General features: G+C 40.3%; 1 protein-coding gene across 1 annotated transcript; it reads left to right on the top strand.

Moving 5' to 3' along the window:
• The first annotated feature begins 12,222 nt into the window (after positions 1 to 12,222).
• LOC141294261 (keratin, type I cytoskeletal 19-like) lies at positions 12,223 to 14,832 on the top strand. Its single transcript, XM_073826340.1, has 8 exons — positions 12,223 to 12,787; positions 12,964 to 13,046; positions 13,235 to 13,391; positions 13,486 to 13,647; positions 13,806 to 13,931; positions 14,066 to 14,286; positions 14,403 to 14,416; positions 14,506 to 14,832. Exons 1-8 carry the CDS (start codon positions 12,305 to 12,307, stop codon positions 14,676 to 14,678), a joined length of 1,419 nt encoding a protein of 472 aa, XP_073682441.1. The 5' UTR covers positions 12,223 to 12,304; the 3' UTR covers positions 14,679 to 14,832.
• Positions 14,833 to 15,922: the final 1,090 nt, after the last annotated feature.

Here is a 15,922-nt window from a genome sequence, read left to right as displayed (position 1 = left end):
GCCAGTCTTCTCCATCCTTACTAGCCTTAATGGTGGGGCGGCTATGGGGTACGTGGACATTTCCCAGGTGGAGAGAGCGACTGAGGTGCACTTGTGCCTGCAAAACGCTGACACTTGGAGGAATCGTCCGCATCTCCTGTTCAAAGCCTGTTAGCTAAGATTATTGTGCTGCAGGCCAAGCCATCTCCACCCTGCATGCCATAGCTATCCTGCAGGTGCACCAAGCCAAGGTGCTCAAACAAGTGCATGAGGGTAGTAACGACCCAGGTTGATGTAAGAGCTGCACACCACAACTGACTTTGCCCTCCGGGCGACGAAAATGTCGCACCGCGGTCCATTGGGAAGGCGATGTCTACTCTGGTGGTCGAAGAGCCATCTCTGGTTCAACCTAGTTGAGATAAGCGATAAGGACAAAGTATGCTTTCTTGATGCTCTGATCTCCCAGGGTGGCCTGTTTGGCGACACTGTCAAGGACTTTGCCCAGCAGTTCTCAGCAGTAAAGAAGCAGACTGAGGCCAATACAGCACATCTTGCCCCAACGTGATCTTCCAACTGTCACCTTTACATCGCAGACTCAGCCCCAGTCTACACTTCACCTTGGGCACCCTCCTGCGTCCTCAACACCTGCTCTGCCCAGCACTGAGACATCGTCAAGGCCAGTGCATAGAGCCTTACGTAGAAAGTCTAAGTCTTAGTGGGGATCTGCTCTTTTTCAGGAGGTGGTGAGGACAGTGCCTCAAATTCCTCTGAAGGAGGGCTGGGGCGAAAAATCTTTTGTTCCCTTTTATTTTTGTTCCAATAAAAGAGCAGTTTTCCTTTCCTCTGGGTTATCAGGCTCGTAGGTTGACAGTGAGTGGTGCACAACCTCCTTACTCTCGCCTACAACTCCCCCTATTGTCAGAGCCAAAAGATAGTGCTTTGGAGAGGCAACTTCTGGGAGCAGGTGGTGAATCTGAAAGTGCTGCCCTCGAGAAGGCAGACCCAGCCTTGGTGTTAATGTGTCCCGTAAGACACATGCCTGAACTACATCCAGAGTTTTAGAAGTTCTGAACAGCTCCTTGTCTCTTACAGAGGTAAGCAAAAAAGAAAGGCTGTCTCTGAACAGAGGTTGACTAACTGGATAGTGGATGCCATTGCTTGGCATACCAGTCCCAAGGTGAGCCATGCCCCTTTACCTGGGGTGAGGGCTCATTCCACTTGTACAGTGCCTTGCAAAAGTATTCTTTTTTTTTACATTTTGTTTTGTTGCAGCATTATGTTAACTGCTTTAAATTACTTTTTTTCCCACATCAATCTATCTCATACACCATAATGACCAAGCACAAAACGGGTTTGTAACAACTTTGTTAAAAATAAAAAACTGAAAAGATCCAGTTGCATAAGTATTCATACCCTTTTCTGGAACACTTGAAATTTAGCTGAGGAGCATTCATATTGCTTCTAGATGTTACTACACTTCGAGTGGAGTTAAACTGTGGCGAATTCATTTGAATGAGTATGATTTAGAAAGGCACACACCTCTCAGAAAAGGTCTAACATCTGAAAATGCATATCAGAGCAAAAACCAAGTCCTGAGGTCAAGATAACTGCCTGTAGAGCTCAGTGACAGACTTGCGTTAAGACAATGATCTAGGGAAGAGTTCAGAAAAAAATCTGCTGCATTGAAGGTTCACAAAAGCATGTAGCCTCCATTATCCATAATGGAAGACGATTGGAACAACTAGGACTCTAGAAAATGTCTGCCAGCCCCCATCCAAGCTGACAGAGATGGAGAGGTGAAAAGGTGAGGCAAAGAAGGGCAGATAATTGCCAAATGCAGATGTGCAAAGCTTGTCACATCATACCCAAAAAGACTTGAGGCTGTAAAGGTGCTTCAACTATGTACTGAGTTAAGGGTATGAATACTTATGCAATGTGTTTTATTTTTAATAAATTTGTAAAATTTCAAATCTGGTTTTTGCTTTGTCATTATTATGGTGTATGAAGTGTAAATTGATGTGGGGAAAAACTCATTTAAAGCAGTTTAACATAATGCTGCAAAAAAACAAAATGTGAAAAAAATGAAGAGGTATGAATACTTTTGCAAGGCACTGTAGTATTGGCTCCTCCTGGGCTTTGGCACATGGCACCTCCCAGGCAGACATTTGTAGAGCTGCGGGCTGGGGGACACCGAATACCTTCACAAGGTTAAACAACCTTTGTGTAGAGCCAGTTTCTTCCCGTGTATTGGGCAACCGGTAAGTGGTGGAAAGAACTGGCTCAGTGTCACACTTGCTGCACCATTCCCCCTCACATGGGGATGTGAGAGCCTTTCCTCTCCCAGTGGAGTTCCTCAGTCTGCAAACCCTGGACGAGCATCCTCCAGCACCCCTGGCAGTCACACTGATGCCAGGCCTAGTAGCGGTGTTAAGGTCATTGCAGTTTGAAATTTTCATTTCCTTTTTTTTTTTTTTCGTAATCTAAAAATTTGTCACGCACAGAAACCTTGCACACTTAGTCCGATGCATATTAATTCATCTGTTGCGATGGAATGGAATCTTCACTCTCTTCTTAAAAAGATAAAAAGAAAGGGCATATTGGGTCCATCCAATTATAAGATATAGAGAGGAATGAGAGAATACTTTTTATGCACACATCCCAATGAGCTGCGGGATTATCCCCGGTGATTTAAAGTTTACTTCAGGATGTCAGTAAACTTTGACGCTTTGCTAGCGTTACTGGAGCCACATATTATAAAGAAGACCACTAATTTCTGTAAACTCAGTGCACAAGGACCTTTACAGTGCTTTGTGCTGCAAGACGAAGTGGAGGAACTAGTCAGACGCAATTCTGGATGTTGGTGTTCGCTTGTAAACGAAAAAAAACGACCCCGAATTTTTTATGACGGACAAAAATTTTGGAGGCAGTGTGCAAAAGTTATTAACATAACGTGAGGTTGTATTCATTTTTTAACATGCAAAAAATTCAGATGAAAATTTTGGACTTAGTGTGCAATGACGTTTAGCATGCCTGGGGTCCCAGTCAGCCCCTGGACTGGATAAGGTGTCCGCTTGATTTCCTGCAGATAATCATAATGTGCATTCTTTCATGGTAAGGTTTCTCTCTTGGTAAACCTGCTTCCTCCCTTGACAGACCTGTTCTGTCCGTCTCTGCTGGCAGTAGTTCCATTCTTACTTCCAGATAAGACCTGCCTTAGAGGCCCGGTTCGTATGTAGTATTGCCCCTCAAATACACAGTTTATTTAGCCTGGGTTTCCCCATACTGCCTTGCGCAGCGCGATTTTATTCACGCTGCTAGTCTAGTCTGGAAACCATGGACCTAATTTTCACCTAAGATAGGGAACCAATCACAGAACGGGGAGGGAGCAGCAAGACGATGACGCCTTCTATGCGACTCACCGAAGCAGTTTGTTAATAACTATGGATCCAGCATGGCAGCAGATGTGAAGTTATCTTTCGATGCAGCCTTACACCGTGTCTACACCGGACGCGAGCGGCGCGATGCGACGCGATGCGACGCGACAAATGACATTAGAACCTATTATGCTGTCTACACTGGATGCGGCGCGGGGCGGCAAATCCCCGACAGTAATCTGCTGCCGCGTTCTATTTATGACGTGCTCACACAAAGTTTAAATGATTTGCAACCGTCGCCTTGTCGCGTCCAGTGTAGACAGACTTTAGCTGTTGCGGCGCGGCAACTGTCGCATCCGGTGTAGACATGGTGTATAGTGTTCTAAGTAGTTTAGAACGCAAGTTTATTTTGAAAAAAGAGCAACTTTTGGCGTTCGCTCTACATACGTCATCCGGTATAATTCAAACGATTGGCTATGAGCTACGCACAGGCGCATTTGATAGACATTCGTATCGCCCAGTAAACGGCTCTGGGCATTCGTAAACCACGCCTCAAATACGAGAAAATGAACATGTGGTTCCCAGACCACGAATCATGACGAAGTCATAACGTGGTCTGGCGTTAGCCAGGCTACAGTTTATTCTGAAGATGCCAGAATAAATACAAAACAAACACACATCATTGTTGTCATGTGGTGAATTTGGCCAATTGTGAAACAGCTGTCTTCAACAGAGCTTCTGCTGCCACTCTGGAGAAGCTGCATCAAAAATACACAAAATTAATGTCTGAGATAATGCTTAGATTTTTCACACGTCAATAATGTGTAAACAACACATATTCTACACATAAAGAACACATCCTCAACATTGTTGTTTTTACTAAATAGATTTGGTATTTTTTCAAAACTGTACAAAGTGTTCGTAGTACAATTCTAAAGCTCTAATCCCCAAACAGATCATCACAAATCTAGTTTTCCAAACATTTGGACATGCATTTAATTTTAAAATATTCTTTTGCTTTTTTGCTCATTCACTTTTGCTCATTCATTTTACATCTGACTATTATTTAATCTAACTTAACTTCAGTGTTGGAAAGGTTACTTTGGAAATGTAATAGGTAACAGAATACAAGTTACCCTATTTAAAATGTAATTATTTTATTAAAGTAATATTTGATTACTTTTTGATTACTAAATTTAAATTTCTACATTTTTTTCCCTCAACTGTTCATCCTTTTTAAACATTTAAAGCGGACATGATTAACCTTACAGTAGTACTCAATACTATAATTACTGTCAGACTTTTAAAATCCTTCATCACTTGACTTAAGATGATAAAAATGTAATTTTAACTTTAGACTCTAAAGTCTAACTTCAGACTTTAGCAACTCTTTTTACGTCATGATCATTGTGAGGTTAAACAGATTTAAAATCATGACAATATATAGTTTAATAGCAATGATACTGTTTTTGAAATCAAATAGGAAATAAAAGTTATCAAATAAGCAAATGAAGGAAGCTTGGGGAATTTGCCTTATATGTACCTTATCTGTGTATGTGTGTGTATAAGGGTGGCCCTTATTTTGGACTTTTGAAATCTTCTGTTCTTATCCTCCCAGTCAACTCTCCTTAATAAAAAATGGATTAGATTTGGGGTGTGCTCACCAAAGTTGAAAAATCTGTTTTAATAATCATAACAGCATGTAATTAATAATTATACAAAACCATTAGCAAACTGTAAATTAGATTAAAATCGAGAACACAGAACAGCGTTGTTAGTGTTAAAATGTTTAATTACTTTGGCAGGGATAGCCTGGTGGCCAGCTCGATGACAGAACCTGAAAACAGATTTTGTTTCTCTCTGACAATCTGCATAATTAACCACATTTTTTTTTTTTTTTTTTTTTGCATTTATATTGTTTGCCTAGGTACCAGAATTTTTATTTAGGATGAATAACGAAGAAGTCGAAAATTCAAATTCAAAATTGTATCAATGAAAAAAAAAAAAAAGTCACCAATCAACTTTTGAAATTTACCTGTTGATAAAAGATACATTCTTTGAGCATACCCTAAATGATAAATTATCTAGACGGTATTTTGGATACATTACATACTTTGGTTACACTTTATATTAAGTTGTCCTTATTACAGTGTAATTATACATATAAATACTGAGTAATAATAGTTAACCACGTGTACTTACTACATGGATAAGATTAGGATTAGAGTTTTGTTTGAGATTACTTGCATGTAATTATGCATAATTAATTGTTATTATAATAGTAAGTACATTGTAAGGATCCACTCGCCGGCCCAAAAAACTGAGTCCAGCGACCTGGTTGAAGGTTTAATGCGTGTTCGGTCTTTTACTTGCGCTAATGCAAAGTTCATTTAATTTATCTGGATTTAGTTTCAATTTTACTCTAGCTCTGTGTTTAATCTGACTCCAATTTCAAGTGATCATTAAATTAAATCAAAAGCTGATCACAAATATTGATTATGAATTAACTTAGATATTTGTTTATTCTAGACAATTCACTCAGCCACGATATGTAAACTTAACTTAAACATCATAGCACTAAAAAAATGTCATTAAAGCATATAGTTTACTTACAAACAGGTATGTAAGCAAATAGACAGCTCCTTATAGTTTTTAAGGTTATATGTTAACTCGGTAACACTTTACAATAAGGTTCATTAGTTAAACATTAGTTAATGTATTAACTAACATGAACTAACCATGAGCAATACATTAGTTACTGTTTTTACTAATCTTCATTAACGTTAGTTAACGGAAATACAGTTGTTCATTGTTTGTTCATGTTAGTTCACACTGCATTAACTAATGTTAACAAGATTTTAATAATGTATTAGTAAATGTTGAAATTAACATTAACAAAGATTAATAAATGCTGTATAAGTGCAGTTCATTATTAGTTCATGTTAACTAATGTGGTTAACTAATGTTAACTAATTAAACTTATTGTAAAGTTTTACCGTTAACTCAATGTAGTACTAACCAAATTAACAAATACTTGGCACATGATACACAATGACAGTGTGTAACAATCAGTGAATAGTTTTTGAGTATGAATGGGTCATTTCGAGGAGTAAATGAACTCTAGAAAAAAACAGCAAGTTACGTAACCTATACAACAAAATCAACCATAAAACAGCAAAACAGCAAAAAATGTAACCTTATTCATGCCAACCTAATTATTCATGCCCAAGTGCATGATGGGAACATTGGGATCATGACTTTGATATTTAAAATCTTTGTAAAAATAGCAAACAATTTCAAGTAAAATATACTTATAAGTTCACATTTTAAATTCTACATGCTTAAATTGAGTACTAAGTTTGAAAACTTTTTTTTTTATCCTGGCCTAAACTAAATTATTTAATGTAGAAATAACATTTGTTTTTCTGTATTATTTACTTCACCACAAAAATAATTTTTATAAGGAAAATGGCCAAGTGTTCCATGTAGGAGACAAACAAATCAAATCAAATGTTGAATTGCTATACAATTCCAATGTTACAGTTATTGTAATTTTACACAAGACACATGGTCTAGAATGCACAGCATCTACATTCTTTTACCTAAATATTGCAAAGCACATTTACAGCAAAGCAATCATGTGTTTTAAAGAATAAATGTAACCATTCCATTTATACATGTAGTACACAAACAACCTGTGTTCTATGAGCACAGTGTGTTTACCACAATTACACATCTGAAAATAAAATACCTGCATACCTGACAGCAGAGAGACACACCCCTCATTAGCAGAACAGAATTCTTTAAAAGTTTTTAATCTTTCGATAGTGAATAAACATGAAGGGGAAAAACTATATATTCACAAGATATGACACACTTGGTACAGTGAGGAAAAACTTTTTGATCCCCTGCTGATTTTGTATGTTTGCCCACTGACAAAGAAATGATCAGTCTATAATTTTAATGATAGGTTTATTTGAACAGTAAGAGACAGAATAACAACAACAATAAAAAAAACTGAAAAAAGTTATTATAATGAGCGAAATAAGTATTTGATCCTCTATCAAGCAGCAAGGTCCCCCTGCTCAAGAAAGCGTACAGGCCCGTCTGAAGTTCACCACTGATCATCTGAATGATTCAGAGGAGAACTGGGTGAAAGTGTTGTGGTCAGATGAGACCAAAATGGAGATCTTTGGTATCAACTCAACTCGCCATGTTTGGAGGAGGAGGAATACTGCCAATGACCCCAAGAACACCAACCCCACCGTCAAACATGAAGGTGGAACTAGAAAAAATGGAGACCGGAAATGCAAAGCATTCTTTCAGTTAGGAGTCGGACTTACTTCCTCGTTCAGGAAAAATGTCTATATAAACGCTGCAAAATAAGCCTTAACAGTTATTAGAGGTTCAACAGCGCCTTCATATAAATGTTTTCAATGCATAGTGCAAATGACTGTGCATTTATTTGTGCTTTAAACTCAATAGGAGCGAAATAAAACTGTCTGAACCCAAAGTTGTCTGTGTTGTCAGTCTCCACGCAGTGCAATGAGTGCACCACTCCCACTTTTGCAGCATTTTTCAAAACTGGTGAGAGCTAACCAGTGCTGAAACAAGGGGGTTTCATAACCCTTTAATGAAGACACAGCATAAATTTCGTCTTACTTTTATCATCAGATATTAGTTTTAGCTCGCCAACGTCTCGTCTTAGTCACAGAAAAATGTTTGTTAACAAATATTTTCAGTCGTCATCTTCGTTGACGAAATTAACACTGGAGTGTTGCTCTGTTCTTGCGGCGGTGCCAACTCGAGCTTGTCTAAGCTGTGTTAGACAAGGAGTCAGAAGCTTGTTCTTCCCAGATGAATCCTGTTCAAGAGCTGTTTGCTAGTGTCAGCAGCTCCAGTAACTCTGAGGCAGGATCGAGGGGACATCGTTGTCTCCTGCAGTAGATGGTGCAGAATATTTCTGGGCATGTGGTTGAGGTGTCCGTGTGAATTTTTAGGGTTCGTTTGAAGTAATCCTTGTATTTCTGTGGGCTTTCGGGAAAGTGGCTGAAGTGTTAAGCAGAGGGAATTGGCTCCTTCCCCTTTGTGCCTGTGTGCAGGGCTGGGGAAGTTTGCATGGCTGATGAAGTTCAGCAGGGTACCTTTTCTTTGTGGGGTCCATTTGCAGTTGGTAGGACTGTTTCAGTTCCTTTTGGACCATGTTAACCCTTTTAAACCGGCTGTGCCAAAATCGCACCCTAAACCCTTGCAGTCTTTCTTTGAGTCTGCACTTTCGTGACCTAACGCCACTTTGACTGAGAAGTCTGCCTTGGAGCTCACCTTAATGTGGGCTCGGCAGAAATGCACATCAAGGGCAGCCGTCGCAAGCACCCTTATAAAAGCTAAAATGACGAATGGGACACCCTATGGCAGGGGTCATCAAACTTGGCCCTGGAGGGCCGGTGTCCTGCAAGAGTTCACCTCTAACTTGCCTCAGCGCACCTGCCTGTAAGTTTCAAATATACCTAGTAAGACCTTGATTTGACCTTGACTTTGTTTGATTAGGGTTGGAGCTAAACTCTGCAGGACACGCGTTTTAGTTCATTTACCTTCTGACTGAGGCCCTCGATGGTGTGGGCCAAGGAGAAGATGATGCTGTTCAGCATCTTCAGGCTGGGTGTCAGGTATCCACTTGTGTTGCTGCTTCGCTGTTCCATTTTCTGCCATTGCAGGTGATTGGCTGTTTTGGGCTGCATGGTGTTGCTTTTGGTCTGACATCTGGGAAGACAGGCTGAGTGAGCATCTGCAACATTTTGGCACACTCATGGTGAAAGAAAGGGCAGGAGGCCAATGCAAGATCAAACAGACCTAGGTTTTGCCAGGTGTGATTAGCTATTGAAGTATTCTGTCTTTCTGTGGATAAAAGGATGCTAAGATTTGTGTGGGAATGTTTGCTGAAGAGGGTATAAGCAGAGATCAAAGTGATGGCTTAAGATGGTTCTTATTGTCAAGTCATTACTAAGAACTTACTGATGGTTCACAACAGACTTGGTGTGTGGACAAACAAAGAAGAGAAAAGTAAAGGGGTAAAAAGGGGTAAATGTAAATAAATTAAATAGACAGCTATTTTCAGCTGTACTAAACAGCTCGTTTTGCTGCTTCATATTGCAAATGTGTGTGTCTTACCATTTTATTTTAATGTATTATCTACATTATGAACACACTGGTCAATGTGCTGATTTGGCTCAGTTGAGAGCTTGCAATGAGCAACAGGTACACAATTACACCTTGTTGCTGGTGGTTTCTTCACCAGCACAACTGGTGGACCAACAACCCAAATAAAACAAACCACTCCACAGCGTACATACTAAAGTCACAGCATGCTGCTTTGTGAGACAGTATTTAAACAAATGGAGATATTTAATCTAGTGTTGATACACAATTTGTGACATGGCAATGAACAAGTAAACTTATTTTGTAAATGTCATTCATGTCATGACATTCACTGTTGTGTTTAGAGCTTAGAAAACCCTTTTTTTCTTTTAAATATGACACTATGGTTTAAAATTTAAAATGGTGCAAAACACATGAAAGTCACATTCTTGAGAGCAGAAAACATCATGAAGATCACATAGATTTTTCCATTTTTTATGAACAATTTTCAGTTTTTTTTGCACTCGTGCGCTGCCTATTGGCCAGAAGATAATATTATAGCCTTTATAGATCTTTGACAGACATTTCAAATCTTTTCTAGAGGGATGCGTTATTAGAAGTACTACATTTTCCTATGTTAAGACCAAGAATTTAAGACGTGTGGATCATGCATTTGACTGCAAAATGTTTTAATCACTGAATTTGTCTATAATATACAGATCGAGGGTTATTCCTGACAAAAAAGTCTGAGTCTCGCTGTATCGCTCAGGCTGCACTGCAGTGTCTATTCACAGGTGCGATCCCACTACTGATCGACACGGGGGCTTTGACCTGCTCCGTCTCCGACCTGGGCCGGTTCACCCCTCCTTAGACGACCTGGTGGTCCCGAGCTCCCCCAGGAGCACCATATCGATACCGAACTTAGTGCGGACACCCAATCGACATAGTCCACTGCAGCCCAGAACCCCTGAGCTCAAGCGATCCGCCAGCCTCAGCCTCCCAGTAGCTTGGATTACAGGCGCGCGCCACTGCACCCGACGAGAACAGCGAGGATCAGCACTGATACTGAATCTTGTGCTCACAGCGCCCTCCAGTGTAGGAAAACGGAACACAAAGTCATTCTGTCTCTCTCAGATTCAGACGTAGAATAAAAAAGCTTTATTAGTTAGTACACTAAAAAACGGAGGTTTTACTTCTCAGAATAATAAAAATAAATTATTTAATTTAGACATTTAGTACATGCATTTTGACGTTTTTTAAAGCAAAGAAAGTTAAATAATACTTCACTTAAAAGTAGAAACTTTTGCACTTTTTCCTCATGTTTATATTTCCACATACTAAAATAATATTCAAATATTGCAGCATTCACAATAAATAAAATAAAACAAAATAATGCTCAATCTGGACCAAAGTAATCAAGTTAATCCGTTTGGCCTGTAAAAAGGGTGGTGAAACTGCCACAAATTATCCTACATTGCCTGAGGGAGATAGCCTACCTGTCTGCTAAATCCTTCTTTATTATTATTAAAATGGTTTTAAAGTTATTATTAAAAAATCACCAGCCTCACATTACGGGCTCAACCTACTTTTTCGGCACCTAACTGTCAAAGGATTTCCTCCAGTGGCACAAAATGCTTGCACTTGCTTGTAAACACACACACACACACACACACACACACACACACACACACACACACACACACACACACACACACACACACACACACACACACACACACACACACACACACACATGTTGGGTTTACATGTTTTATGGGGACATTCCATAGGCGTAATGGTTTTTATACTGTACAAACCGTACTTTCTATCACCCTACACCTACCCTACACCTAAACCTAGCCCTCACAGGAGATTGTGCACACTTTTACTTCATCAAAAAAACTCATTGGCCATGATTTATAAGCCTGTTTCCTCATGGGGACCTGAGAAATGTCCCCACAAGGTCAAAATCTACTGGTATTCCTATCCTCGTGGGGACATTTGGTCCCCACAACGTGATGAATACCAGGTACACACACACACACACACACACACACACACACACACACACACACACACACACACACACACACACACACACACACACACATGTTGGGTTTACATGTTTTATGGGGACATTCCATAGGCGTAATGGTTTTTATACTGTACAAACCGTACTTTCTATCACCCTACACCTACCCTACACCTAAACCTAGCCCTCACAGGAGATTGTGCACACTTTTACTTCATCAAAAAAACTCATTGGCCATGATTTATAAGCCTGTTTCCTCATGGGGACCTGAGAAATGTCCCCACAAGGTCAAAATCTACTGGTATTCCTATCCTCGTGGGGACATTTGGTCCCCACAACGTGATGAATACCAGGTGCACACATACACACACACACACACACACACACACACACACACACACACACACACACACACACTTGTATACACAAAATGTGTGTTGAAAGCCTAGTTGTCCTACTGCACTCCCTCTATTGTAGTCTTGAGGGCGAGTACATCTCATAAGTACATATTTAACACATAAATTCCTTAACAGTTTTCTCACTAGGGTGGAACCTGAACGCTGGTCTTTAAGTTTCAGTTCTGCTGATGGTGACAGGTGGGACGGACAAACATTCACTCTCCCACACACACCCTCCTTCACCCACCCACAGAAACCAGGAGCCGCCCTGGATATCCATCTCTATAAGAGGTCAGAGCTGGGCTCAAAGGTGCCATCCTTGTCTGGACAAATCCATTTCCTGCACTGTCCTCTCTGGGTTTGTCTAATCTCTGTATCCATCAACCATGTCAGTCTCTGTTCGGCAGACGTCCTCCAAAGGAGCCAAGACCATGACCTCAAGGTCCATTGTCAGCAAGAGTCGCTGTGGTTCGTCGGTCTTTCCACAGAAAGCCTATAGCGTCTATGGAGGTGGTTTAGGAGGAAACACCCGCATCTCTTGCGGCTCCAGAATGGGAGGATACAGTGGAGGATATGGTGGAGGATTCGGTTTTGGTGGGGGATATGGTGGGGGATCCGGTTTTGGTGGAGGATCCGGTTTTGGTGGAGGTTATGGTGGAGGATTCGGAGGGGACTATCAGCTGAATGAGAAGGCCACCATGCAGAACCTGAACGACCGCCTGGCATCCTACCTGGAGAAGGTGCGCTCGCTGGAGGCTGCCAATGCCATCCTGGAAAGGCAGATCCGCGAGTACTATGACAAGAAGGGGCCGATTGCACAGAGAGACTACAGCCAATACTGGAACACCATCAGAGACCTGAAGGAAAAGGTAAAGTGATATCTAACAATGATATGAAACAAGCAAGTTCTAGTGCACTAACATTCTTTTGCATATAGCATGCTGAAAAAGAGATCACAGATATCACTTGCTTTGATGATACATCCATATAAAGCAAGTCTCCACATTTTTATGTGTTCTCATGTATTAAATGTTCTACCTTTCAGATTAGAAATGCAACCATCTGCAACGCCAACATCCTCCTGCAAATCGACAACTCTAAACTGGCTGCTGATGACTTCAGGGTGAAGTAAGTTACACAGTGTTGAAAACATTCATGTGAACACTTTGATGGATAAAATAAATATGATAACAATGAAATGTTTCATAGCAAATCAGTGTACTGTATGAACAGTAGTGTGTGCGTATTTATGACATTGGTGGTGTTCAAACAATGACTGGTGTGTTTATTTCCTATGTCACCTTTCCACCAATCAGATATGAGCATGAAGTGGTGATGCGGCAGTGTGTGGAGTCTGACATTGCCAACCTGCGCCGCTTGCTGGACCAGACGACCATGGCAAGAGCCGATCTGGAGGCGCAGATCAAGAGTCTGGAGGATGAGCTGGCATTTATGAAGAAGAACCACCAGGAGGTTTGTTTTGGTTTTCTGATCATATATGTATAACTAATCCTAAAAGTTTGGACTATTACATTACAAAATATTGTATTTTATTGTGGCATTATAGGAGCTGGCTGCACTGAGGTCACAGCTGACAGGCACAGTGAGCGTAGAGCTTGATGCTGCACCACAGCAAGACCTGAACAAGGTTCTGGAAGAGATACGTGCTCATTATGAGAACATCATACAGAAACACCGCAGGGAACAGGAAGCTTGGTTTAAAGAAAAGGTATCTTCTGTCTCTTTAAATGCACTGGTTGTGAATTCTACTTTGCTATTAAACATACTGCAAGACTCCTGATTTCACTGAATAACAAACCACATATTCCAGAATCTCACTTGATGCAGTGCCTTGATTGTGATATAGTGTTTTTGTCTTTTGTTTAGACGGCAGGGTTGAACAAAGAAGTGGCCCAGAACACAGAGACCATACAAACATCCAGGTCACAGATCACAGAGCTGCGAAACACCTTACAGAGTCTTGAGATCGAGCTACAGTCACAACTCAGCATGGTGAGACATGAGTGGAATGTAGAGTAAGAGAATTCAGATAGACTCTCTGAATAAAAAGCAGGAAAATATAACATAAATCTTGAAGAAAGCAGAGCAATGATGCTTTATGAAGATTTGTTCATGTTCTTAAACAGGTATCAGCACTGGAGAAGTCACTGGCAGAAACAGAGGCTAGGTACAGCGCTATGTTAGCAGGCTTCCAGAACCAAATCAACATGCTGGAAGCTGAGTTGGCTCAGTTGAGAGCTTGCATTGAGCAACAGGGACGAGATTACGCCTTGTTGCTGGACATCAAGACTCGTTTGGAGCAGGAGATCGCCACCTACAGAAGCCTCCTTGAAAATCAAGACATTAAGTAAGTTTGTTCCTTTATTAAAGTTCATTTGAGTTCAAATTAGTAGAGCATGAATTATGTTACATTATATTAAATGGCTTCACTAATTACATTTTTTCTTGCACTTACTCTTTCAGGACTCAAATTCCAGGTAAGTGAAATCTCTCTTCGTATATTGTGGTAGGATTTCAGTTTCAGGTAGTGTATGTGGTACATGACTCCTTCTCTATTGTTCTTCAGGCGGATATATCTCAGGTGGATCTCAATCCTCTGGTGGAACCCACATTGTCACATCTGGTGGATCTCAATCCTCTGGTGGAACCCACATTGTCACATCTGGTGGATCTCAATCCTCTGGTGGACCAACAATCCAAATAAAGCAAACTACCACCACTACACACCGTAAATACTAAAATCACAGCATGCCGCTTTGTGAGACATTTCATTTTAAATGAGTGTTGATACATAATTTGTGAAATGACAAGGAACAAAAACATCGAAAGACACCCACTGCTGTTTTTGTAAAGTGAACAAAAAGTCTCTGAAAATAAAAGTGCTGTCAAGAAATATGTTACATGTGTTTTTTCACATAACACTATGTTTTAAAATTTAAAATGATGCAAAATACACGGCAGTTGAGAGCAGAAAAGATAAAGATCACATAGATCACCACACTCAGAAATGATCTTTATCATTTATTTTCAGAGTTGAATGAACATAATTTAATAAAACAGACTTCGCACAATTAATCGATGACAGGTGTGCTGCAGAGTTTAGCTCCAACTTGCCTCAACGCACCTGCTGGGAAGTTTCTATGCCTAGTAAGAGCTTGATTATCTGGTTCAGCTGTGTTTGATCAGGGTTGGAGCTAAACTCTGCAGGACATCGGCCCTCCATCGACACCTGATCTATAAAAACCACAGTTATGTAATGTAATTCTGAGATGACAACACATGACATTTTACTCATAGCTTTCCATGTTCTCAGGTAGCCCTGTAATTATGAGTTCGGGAGCACGTAAGGGCTTTGGCATTTACAGTGTTGCCATAGAAACACATAATTCAGATTACCATAGTGTTTGTGTGTGAATATCTCGAGGGCCACTTATGAGATGAAACACCCACAATTAAGTGAGAGTAATAGTGTTAATGCTGCATCTACAGTACATCATCAGTCAATACAAGAAAACACTTAATCACTTAGCCTAACTTAGGTTACCAAGGACTGTATTTTGTTTTGTTGTTGCTGTTTCTTTATTGTGGTATAAAGTTCTCAGAGAATAAGGCAAACACACAAGCCACTGAGTCTGCACTTCATAGGCAAAGCCAGGGATAGTTCACCCAAAAATTTAAATTGGATGTTTATCTGCTTACCCCCAGGGCATCCAAGATGTACATGACTTTGTTTCTTCAGTAGAACACAAACAAAGATTTTTAACTCAAACCGGTGCAGTCTGTCAGCCATATAATGGCAATGGACGGGCACTAAACCAAGTAAAAAAAAACAAACATGACAGACAAATCCAAATGACACCCTGTGGCTCATGATGATACATTGATGTCCTAAGACACGAAACGATCAGTTTTTGCAAGAAACGGAACAGTATTTATATAATTTTTTTACCTTTGATACACAGCAACTTCCAACTGTCCTGAGC

The sequence above is a fragment of the Garra rufa genome, chromosome 20, assembly GCF_049309525.1.
Source record: "Garra rufa chromosome 20, GarRuf1.0, whole genome shotgun sequence".
NCBI classification, from domain to species: Eukaryota; Metazoa; Chordata; class Actinopteri; order Cypriniformes; family Cyprinidae; genus Garra; species Garra rufa.
Note: the sequence above shows the minus strand (reverse complement) of the source record. Positions and strands in the feature narration are given on the sequence as shown.

What these genes read in the sequence shown, in the direction of transcription:
- LOC141294261 (XM_073826340.1), top strand. Translation starts at nt 12,305, where the DNA reads ATGTCAGTCTCTGTTCGGCAGACGTCCTCCAAAGGAGCCAAGACCATG. An exon ending in TCAGAGACCTGAAGGAAAAG is followed by an intron (nt 12,788 to 12,963) that starts GTAAAGTGATAT and finishes TCTACCTTTCAG; the next exon opens with ATTAGAAATGCAACCATCTG. An exon ending in TGAAGAAGAACCACCAGGAG is followed by an intron (nt 13,392 to 13,485) that starts GTTTGTTTTGGT and finishes GTGGCATTATAG; the next exon opens with GAGCTGGCTGCACTGAGGTC.